The sequence below is a fragment of the Halyomorpha halys genome, unplaced genomic scaffold (assembly GCF_000696795.3).
Source record: "Halyomorpha halys isolate HHAL.00 unplaced genomic scaffold, Hhal_1.1 Scaffold279.1, whole genome shotgun sequence".
Lineage (NCBI taxonomy): Eukaryota > Metazoa > Arthropoda > Insecta > Hemiptera > Pentatomidae > Halyomorpha > Halyomorpha halys.
The window spans coordinates 32,711-43,521 of NW_027115598.1; the positions used below are offsets into that span (position 1 = coordinate 32,711).

General features: G+C 30.8%; 1 protein-coding gene across 1 annotated transcript in view; it reads right to left on the minus strand.

Annotated features, from left to right (window-relative positions):
- Positions 1 to 9,685, minus strand: part of LOC106680698 (uncharacterized) — a 26,817-nt gene extending 17,132 nt beyond the window's left edge. Inside the window, exons 1-4 of the mRNA XM_014420577.2 lie at positions 9,582 to 9,685; positions 8,593 to 8,733; positions 4,320 to 4,484; positions 1,166 to 1,243 (exon numbers count right to left, since the gene is read on the minus strand). Coding sequence (XP_014276063.1) covers positions 1,166 to 1,243; positions 4,320 to 4,484; positions 8,593 to 8,733; positions 9,582 to 9,630 — 433 coding nt within the window. The 5' untranslated portion in view covers positions 9,631 to 9,685. The remainder of the gene's footprint in view (positions 1 to 1,165; positions 1,244 to 4,319; positions 4,485 to 8,592; positions 8,734 to 9,581) is intronic.
- Between the last annotated feature and the right edge of the window lie 1,126 nt (positions 9,686 to 10,811).

Here is a 10,811-nt window from a genome sequence, read left to right on the forward strand (position 1 = left end):
GATGAAGACCTGAAACTCAGGTCGAAACGTCGGCATAAAATAAATAAATATGGTTTTGTTTATTTATGTTGTTCTTTGCTGACCGCACCACCCGAAAAACTTCTCTAATCATAAATATCAATACATGAATATATGAATAAAATCAATATAATATATGTACGGGGAACTCCTTGTCGGGCTTAGAACACCCGAAGCACCGAACACACACACGCATCCATTTAAGTCTCAAACGCTCAGATTTTTCCGGTCCAAATACTTAACGTAACAATATATTTTCAAAAACCATAAGGCGCCGAAATTGAAAATAATAACTTCCTGAATTTAACCTCGCTTTTATTTTCTCATCGATTTCGTTTTTTATAGTTACCCTCGAACCTAAATATTTAAATCTATCGACCTATTCAAACGTATTTCCTTCAATATTTAATCACCGAAATCATTCAAAACTATTTGGAGTCAAGAGGCCCAATGCGTGTATTTCGGTTGAAACTCGAATATATTTTCTATTATGAAAGTAAATAATCAAAAATTTTATTGATAAATTTACATTTTTCGAAAATTCTTTGTGCGCGCATTTCAAGATTTTTTTTATTTGAATAATTACAATAAAGGGATCTCTCTACATACATCCTTTCAGTGATACCCCTCCAAATCCTATCCCACTAAATGGGGTTTTACGCATTCCTTTCGTTTATGTTTCGGTCTATCCGCTCGTCACCAAGCCCCATAACCTTACTCGCCTATCTTATACGGCGCAAAGCTATAACTTGAATTATATTTAAAGGGTACATTTCTCTTAATTCAGTGTTGCGTAGCCTGCTGAATTCTCCCGTTAACTCATCCATTTTTGGTTCGAATATTTTACGGAATACTTTATTTTCGTAAACCTTAAGGTCCTGTTCATCCTTTAGTGTAAGAGGCTACGTTTCGCATACGTAAAGAACAGTGAGAAAGCAAGGATATTTAATGTTTTTGGACAGAAGGCGAAATTGAAAAATAACAAGCATTTCCCAACTTCAACCTAGCTTTTATTTCGTCATGAATTTCGTTTTTTCTAGTTACCGTAGAATCTAAATACTTAAACCTCTATCAACCTGTTTAAACGTATTTCCTCTCATACATATTTGAATGTAAAATAAATTAATTCACTGAGGTGATTACATACGTTCTCTTGTACTATTCACATTGGCAGGATCTAGTCCATCATCTGGTAAGTTGAATTTCTTCCAGGCATCTTCCAATCCTGGAAAAAAAAAAGAAGTAAGGATATCATATCAATGAATGTGATCATCTCGTATCATGCATGACTAATTCAAGCCACAATAATTTAAAGAGGCTGACTAGTTTCCTAGTTGAAATGGTTTCCTTATTCATTCTAAACTGCTTGAAAGGATTCAGAAAAAAATTAGAAAATAATTCGGTATAGACTATAAAGTTACTAATGATTAAAACAAATATTATTCATCACATTTTGCACGGAGACGCATTTCCAGATATTCTGAAACTCTTTATCTTATTAATTTAATATTACATGTATATATAAGTTTCTATCGTATGGCAAAAGATGGCTCCAGCAGAATAGTACAAAAGTCGGGAAGAACAAAAGGCAGTTATCTGACCCCAATTTTTGATTACTTTAATGAAAACTATGTATAATTACTAGTCAAAATTGATGAGTCTGCCAAGTATAGGTAGGGGGAATAAAAAATGGCTGCTGTTTCAAAACCTTAAAAAAACATTATCGTTTCATTCGGAGCTCTATATCGTAAAAACTACCAACAGCACTAGAAAATCTAAAAGAACATTATTTAAAGAAGAGTAAATTTTCTGAAATATTTGCCGTAAAATAGCTATTTACGTCCAATAGTTCTCGAAATATAACTTTTTAAAAAGCAAAATTTCTTTAAAATCTACTGAAAGGTTAGTAGTTAGTTAATTTATTTTTAGAAATCTATACCTCAGGAACTATGTGACGTACAGATATCTCTTAGCATTCCAATTAAAGCCAGTTTAATGTACTATAAAAAAGTTTATGACCTTTACCTTCATAGGAATAGTAGTTTTCATTATATTTGGTAAAATAAGTTGATTTATAATTGTTCGGACAATAAGTTTGATTTATGAAAAACTTCATTTCAGAAACCATTGGATGTACTGCCATGCGATGTCTGGCATCGCTCAAATTAAACCTAGTTAAATTGGTTTCAAAATAGTTAATTATATTTATCTTTGTAGGAGTAGTAGTTTTTATGATATTTGACAAAATAAATTCACAAAATGTTAATTTATAGTTGTTCGTATAAAATTTTAGATTTTGGAAAAAATATATATCTAGATCCATAAGTCGCACATATGTCTGCCAACACTCAAAATAAAGGAATTTTAACTTACTATAAAGTAGTTTATGACACTTATCACATATGAATATAAATTTGGCAAATGAAAATTTGTTCGAACAACTATAAATCAATTTATTTTAGCAAAATTCATGTAAACTATTACTCCTACGAAGATAAACGTCATAAGCTATTTTATAGCTCATTAAACTAGCTTTAATTAGAGTTCGAATAAACATTAGCACCTCAAATGGTTTTTGAGATATAAATTTTTCAAAATAAATTCACTAACTACTGATCTTTCAGGAATACAACATCCCCATACAACATTTTTATGAAATGCTGCTTTTCAAAAAGCTATATCTCGAAAACTATTTAACGTAAATAATTCTATTAGGGGTCATATTTTAGTAACTTTACTCTTCTTTAAATGACATTCTTTTAGGTTTCCTTGTGTTGTTCCTACTTTTAAAGATGTAAAGCTCCGAGTGTAAAATTAGTTCAAAAAATATATTTCAAATAGGGACTTTGGAAAAAAAAATGAATTAATTCACTACGAAATATATTATTTTTTAATTTCTTCATATATATTTTTTTATATCATAGATTATTTCAAAAATCATTATTCTATTCTAAGAAAATTGTTAATTTCTAACAATATTTTTAATAAATTTTTACTCATTTGAAATAAATACCCAAAATGAAGAAAACAATGAAATCAAAAGAAGTAACGTAAGGTGGTAGTTGTCAGTAAAGAAAACAGAATATTGCCTTCATAGTGATTGTATAAGCGCTCTTAAGGAAAAACGAACTTACGACGACACTAATAGCAACTGAAGAAACGAAAGAAAGATAATAGTTGTTATTCCTTTCGAATTACAGTTAATTCGTTTTGAAAGAACTGTAATTATCAATCGCTTGTCGTTCTTACTTCCAACACTGTTAAAAACTAACCTTGAAATAATATCGACACTACTTATTTTTATGTTGGCATTATTATTATTAAATTTTGTGTCAAATAAGTGTCATTTGCAGCAACTTTCTATAACTTCTTTAATTTGAAGCAATCTGCTGCTGAGGTGCACCGATTGCTTATAGCAGCATAAAGTGCGACGACAGAAGTTTTCTTGAGTGATTCCGAAAGTATAAAAACGGTGAGTATGAAGTGGAAGACAAAATCGCAATGTAAAGTCGAAATTGTACGATGACACGAAATTGGAGATATTATTGGTGAAAGCTTCGTCCAAAACGCAAAAATAAATTACATTTAGAAGTGACTCAATAAATGAACGAAAACCAAGGAAATATGATTCCATATCAATTCATCAAGTCAAGAGACGTTGAATGTCTATTTTGTATAAGTTAAATACTACTTGTCAGGAATAAAAAAAAAAGAAAATTGAATCATAAAGTTACTGGTAATAATAAATGGATCCACTATAATAACCCAAAAAAGAGAAAATAATAAGGACCACCTATCCATGCTCAAAATTGACAGCTAAGCCTACCGTTCATGAATAAAAAAACTTGTTGGAATAGTTTAGTGTTTTGAGTAACACTATTTTAGATTTTAGAAGCATACATTGAGAATGCTTTGAGCGAGAGAAGTTGTTCTGAGAGTTTTGAAAATTAAATTAAAAACTGAGTTTGGCACTCGGCACCGATCCTACGTTACCACCAACTTCTGGTAGACGTAACTTCTTTAGGAAGACATAAACCTTGGAATAATTATATTATTGGTATTTTTGAACATTGAAGAACACATATTTAAAAAAAAAATTAATATTTCTTATAATTTTCACAGTACTGTAAATTCTTAAGCAATTACCAATATGCTTAGAAGGTTGATTTGTGCCTGTTTCACAATAAATTGTTTATTTTGTTAAATATGTCTTCTTCACTACTTCTTAAATCACGAAACTCACTGGTTTTTAGTCGTTAATTATCCAATATTTCCTCTAAAATAATTTTAGTTAAGTTTACCGTAGGTGGCAAGAAGCTTCTGAGTAAAGTTGGATGTGTGTCGAGGTTTCGGCGGCTCTATCCTCATGATGCCACTGGAGTGATCCTCTGTCGAAGGCTTGTCTTCGTCAGCGATGGTGTTCGTGATGTTCCGATTGACATCGGTAGAGTTGTCTGATTCAGTTCCTGCAAAAAAAAAAAATTATAATCCTAGATTTTATAAAAATAGAAAAAATCGTACCGTCCATAAAATGTATACTATATGTATGTTTTGTTGTATTATAATAATGTATCTATGTCTGTCTCGGAAGATCTAAACTGAAACAGCCCTGATGAAGCACAACCAAGTTGGACAAAACGTAGATACAAACGTTCACAAGAACCATTTTCTTCATAATTTGAAATAATACTCTCTATTACTATTGTATATAATAAACTGTATACATTGTAGGAAAGTGTATTTAAAGAATTTTTGCAATTGAATTAGTTGAAAGATTATTTTTATGAGAAAATGATTGACCTTAGAAAATATATATGAGGAGAAGATGGTTGGAGTTGCGAGAGAATATAACACAAATAAGTTGACAAAAACTTATTTAATAGTGCCAACGTTTCGGCCAGAATTGTTGTCAGGGCTGCAAGTAGCAAGTTGGAAAAATACGAAAGATTATTTTGTTTTGGATTGAAAAAACTACATAAAGTTGATTAAATTTGTGGTTTTTCTGTATAATGTTTTCTTTTTTTCCCTTAAATTGTTTCTTATAATTATCTTGTAATAACCTAATTATTATTTATTAGTTTGTAATTAATTGTATTATCTAACTGTATTTTCCATAGGTATATGATACTTTTTTTTATAAGTTTAAGTGCAACCATTTGTAACAGTTATCTCCTAACCACTTATTTGTTCTTTTTTTTTTTTAAATTTTATTTATACTTAGGACTCCATCTTGACAAGAGACTTACTTGAAATTCACACACAAGACTGAAACGACAAGAAACTGCTCGTAGATTCCGATTGCTACTACACTTACTTATTTAATTTTATTTATTCTTTCATGAGTTTCATTTATTCTCATCTTACTTCCTTAATTTTCCGTCTCTTTAGTGTGAACAAGTTTTTATTCTTATATCTTCATTTCTATTTTTTTATGAGTTTTTAAAAAAAAATAATCTCTTATTTCATGATATTTCTTTTGTATATGTACTTATTATTGTAAATCTTATTTTTAATTTTTTTAGATAATTATTCCACTTATATTTACACCATTTTTAACCCTACCTGAGTTTAGTTCTTTGTTTTGCATCTTTTGAAGCCCTGGTGCCCTGTAAAGTGGGCCGAAACATAGCAAATATTTGTTAACTTATTTTTCGTTCCATTTGACTGCACCTCCGACATCTTCATATTTTGAAAAATACGATCAATCATTTATAAATATAATTACAATAACGTTTCTTTAATGAATGCTAGTTGGCGAAAGCTTGAAAAACATGAGTTAACTTATTATTGTTATCGAGTTAAACCTATCTTCCACAATGCTCTAAACTGACTTATATAAATCAGCAGTTTCCTCATTTCTGCGTTTTGTAGCCCCTGTTAAATGTTATGGACGACTAATCCTTCGGTACTCTTCAAGGTTCAAGGTTCAAGGTTTTCAAAAACCTTAAGGCTCTGTTCTTCCCTTGTCGTAAAATGCTACGTTTCTCGTCCATAATGGACTATAAATTGGAAGGATAGTTTTCTAAATTCTAACTGTTTACTTTCAAGACAGAAGTCGTCGGCTAGGCTTTATCGAAACTAAAAAAAATACAAGCATGTTCCAGTTTTAACCTCGCATTTATTTCCCATCAATTATTTTTTTTTTCTAGTTACAGTAGAACCTAAATACTGAACCTCTCTACATAATCAAGTGGATATCCTCCTGTATCTATACCACCGAACCTTTTAATATTTTGAGCTGCTAACCATAAATTTTATTTTATCTATATTTATTTCTAAACCTAGTTACTAGCTTTCAGGAGCGAATCATCAGCATACAAAAACACGGATATTTTAACACCTAAAGTGTTCAACCATTTTAGGAAAGCATAACCTTTCCTTTTTCGTTTCAGTCATAAAATATCCCTACTAGATTTAGAACTCTCATTATTATCGATTTATAATAAATAAAAATACAATATTTGACAGAAAATATTCTATAATATATTGTTTTTTTTAAAATTATTTTTCACAGAACCCTTCTTCAAGTGAACATAAATTTCAACGTTAGCCAAGCTGGGTAAAAAAAAAATTAGAGCTAAACGAATGTATTTGTTTTGTTGTTAATCAAGCACAGGTACTGAGATATGTTTTATTATTATTATTATTTTAAGGCATCAGCCACTTCGGGATCATTATTGCGTTGATTTCCGAATTTTTTTCAGACATTATCACCTTAATTTCCGAATTGAAATGTATAACAATTGAAAAATAGGAACTTGGGGTAAAGTTTTAAGTGATTCAGAAATTCAAACAGTTTATTAACAGTCTGTATGTTTCCCTGTAAAATTGAATGGAGATCTGGTGGTTATTGATAAAAATATTTGATATTTTACATAAATAGATTGGACTGAAAAGTTTTTTTTTTTCTTTTTTTAATTATTTATTTATTGTAATTTACAACTGTACAAAATAATACAATAAGTAAATATGTAGTATGTTTCATATACACTTGAAAATCTTGTGAAGGAACCACCCATTGGTGGTACTTCAAACAGAAATTTAAATCAGAAGGTCCCGTGGCCATCTTCTTTTCAGTCGCCTCGGAGGATTATAAGGGATTGTTAAGGATGAAAGATTAAGAATTAATGGGTTAGGATGGTTAAGGAGTTGGAATGAAAAGACGCATATCTGTTTTGGGTCAAATTTGCAACTAATGGGATGTTAAGGTCTTTGTGAATGAGTTTATTTGTGACGTAATAAGGAGCATCAAGGATTTTAAGTAGGATTTTGGATTGGATGCGGGAGGAATTTGATGGTTTCCAAAGCTCAATTCCATATGTCCAAATTGGTCTGATTATCGTAGTCTATACTAATATTTTGTAGTGAATGGGAAGTTTAGAGCGTTTGTCAAGTAAGTGTTGTAGCAATCGGAATCTACGAGCAGTTTCTTGTCGTTTCAGTCTTGTGTGTGGATTTCAAGTAAGTCTCTTGTCAAGATGGAGTCCTAAGTATCGAATCTGTTCAAACGGCGTTGAAGTAAAATTAAAACGGTTAAATAATTGCTTTGTAGGATTCATCTATGGGGTCCCTAAGGACGCCTCTGTCACCCGATTTTATGAAGAGTTGAAGTGGCTTTACACCTCCCTCCGTAGTAAATATTTCCTTGCTTCCTTTCTCTATCAAGTTATCCAATCCCGCCGTCCATCGTACATCTCAGATATCCTTTAATTTAAATCCTCAATGCATTTCCGCAATACCCTCTCACGGCCTTGAGACTTATATGTAACTGCCCATCGAACCACAGCCTTTGGTAGATCTTGCCTCATCCGTTCCTCTTCTCTATGGAATTCTATTCCCTCCATTATTCGTAGTTCTAATACCCATCTAATCTTCAGATCGCGTATCTTCAACTTCCTTCTATCCACCCAATTCCGGAACATTAACAATTGAAAATTTCAAAAAAGTTTCAAAAGAACATATATACTGTATTTTATGTCTTAGAATTTCGTTTATGATTGTAAATATGTACACTGGCAGAAATTATATCTTTTTCATTTATTATTTTTTAGTTAAATTGTATTTGATTTTTTATCAGAAGTCATCTTATGTTTTATGATATGACAAGTGGTTTTATTTTATTTCTTTTATTATTATTTTATATATTCTGTTAATTATTGTTGTTTATTTGTATCTTTTTAAATTCATTGAATTATTTTTTATGACATCTTGTAATTCATCTTGATTTTGTAATTTACTTTAAGGCTCTAAAGCCTAATTTTGACGCCTGTATATTATTCTAAAGGGATCAATCACATAATAAATAAATATTACTATTATTTATTATCACAGTTACGCAAAGTACATTTCCAATAACGTTACAAAAAATATAATTAATGGTTCTCTCTTTTAGGAAAATTTCTAGTTTATTATTTTTTTTTTGTTTTACAAATTTAGTTATGAATTCTAAATCTGTTCTGATTAAAAATTAATTGAAAATACGTAGTTGTCATACAGTTAAAGGGAAAAACCTTTAATTGTATTTTATGTAAAGTTAGTGAAAATTTTCATAGTACTACTTTAAATAAAGCTTACCTGTGAAGGCATTGTGGTCAGTCTGGTTTGAAGACGGCTTCAAGATGGCTACAGAGAGATTCTCCGACGAAGGTTTTCCTTCTTCAGCTATCGTGTTCTGGACATTCCAACTGGCCTCAGTGGAGCGAACAGTCGCAGATTCTGCAAAATCAGCGTAAATTAATCTCTTCATTGCATAGGCATTCAGGAGAATAAATGAAATAAGAATTAGAATATCAGAGCTAACGCAATGTGGATTAAAAAAATGCATTTAACAAAATTTTAATTTAAAATCTGTAGTTTTGAAAATTGATTTTCCTAATTTTTAAAAATTGTTTCTTAATTGATTATGTTAAAACTCACTTCTTATTTTTGTTATACAATTCAACTCAATATATTAGTACTCAGTACTCACTTGAAATTGCTCTAAAAGATAAGTTTGTAATATATACTATATGGATAAATACTTTTTATTTATTGAAATTTACAACGGTACAAACTCTAGGTTTTGTTTAAAGCTGACAGTTTTCTGTCGCGGTAGCTACGACAGTTAAACAGTAGGAAAACATAACTATCACAGCTAACATACCATTACTGTTTTAAAAAGTTCAAATCGTTGGAAAGAACTAATTTCAAGTTCAGAAATAATCGAAACTATGTTGCCCAATGTAAATTACTCTTGATAAATAGATAAGGAAGAACACTTCACTGTAAACTTGTTTAACTTCACTATCACTTAGAATTGATTGTTAGACACAGCTGTGATGACGGTAAATACTGTCATGACGGAAACTATTATACATTTTACACCATGACAGTGGTTACCACAATTATTGCAATGGTTGTAAACTATATTCGTGAAAAAACACAATACCGCACTCTTGAAGAACACATTTTCTTGCACAAAATTATTATTTTTTTTAATGCTAATAATATAGCATTAATTATATCACTAGTACTGTAATAAACTGTATACACAACAATAATAAACACAATAAAATATAAAATACCTGCAAGAGCTGCTGATATCGATACTAGCAAGAGGAGACGCGGGACCATGACTGACTGCTTTCTACGCCGGTCGGGGATTCCCGCTAGGTTAATGGAACCAGGAAAGTAGCGCCTGGAATACCAAGGCTCCTTCCAATTCCAGTTAAGGAAGAGTGGGAGGAGGAAAGATTGAGGTTGGGTCACCTTTTATTTTTTAGAGTATTTATGACTGCAGACTAGAAGTTGACGTCAAACTGCTTTGTTGCTTTGTAGATTACGTCTTTCAGTTGGGATAAGGTGTGATGCGGCCATGGTATATCAGAATAGGTTATACACATTAATTATTTATTGTAATCAAATATATTTTTATGTTGATTATGCGTAATATATAAAAGAAAGATGGTTCGGATGCGGTAAAAATTTATGAAATGATAGACGATGAATGAGAGTTAAGGAACCAGCATTATAAATTTAAACAATTGCCCCTTGCCCAACTGTAGGTTCAGTCACACTTAGACATATGGTTCCATTTGTTCACATTTCATTACAAAAGAAACTCAATAAAAACAACTACGTCCCCATACGGCCCTTGAGACCATTCTAACAGCCCTTTCAAGTCCTATCCTATATCAAAAAGCAAAGGCCTGGTACTTAAGCAGGTACATGCTGTCATCTAACAATGGACTTGCATCAGTCAAACTATTTTATGGTTAACATATGTAAGTCAGTGCACAAAAGTCTTAGGTCATGGTCCCTTTCTTAGAAATCAGACCTCCCAACTTCTCGCCACGCCTTCCCTCTTCCAGATATTTCCTAAATTATCTGATTGGTCCAAATCCCTTCTCCTATTTCATTATTCAGAGTACATATATATTTTCCAGCTCTGACTAGCCAAGGTAAATAGATATTTGTAATCATTAAACTATGTAGTTCTTGTAAATATATTAGAATAAAAGTCATTTTAGTCTTCACTGATTTTTGTGAAAGTTATTTTGAGGAAGACGGAAAATTATTTGGTATAGTACAGTCAAAGAAGCATTAGAAAAGAGAGGACTTGACTGCAATAGATATCTAAATAATATTTATAAAATCTACGTATAATATAAAATAAAAATATCGATATTTTGTCTTCAATATCCCTACTCTATAACTGCTCAGTGGTCGTAAAAGAAGGATTAAAAAGAATTTAGAGAGGATTAATAATTATATAATTACTTATATTTATATTTTAATATTTGTGATATTATTTG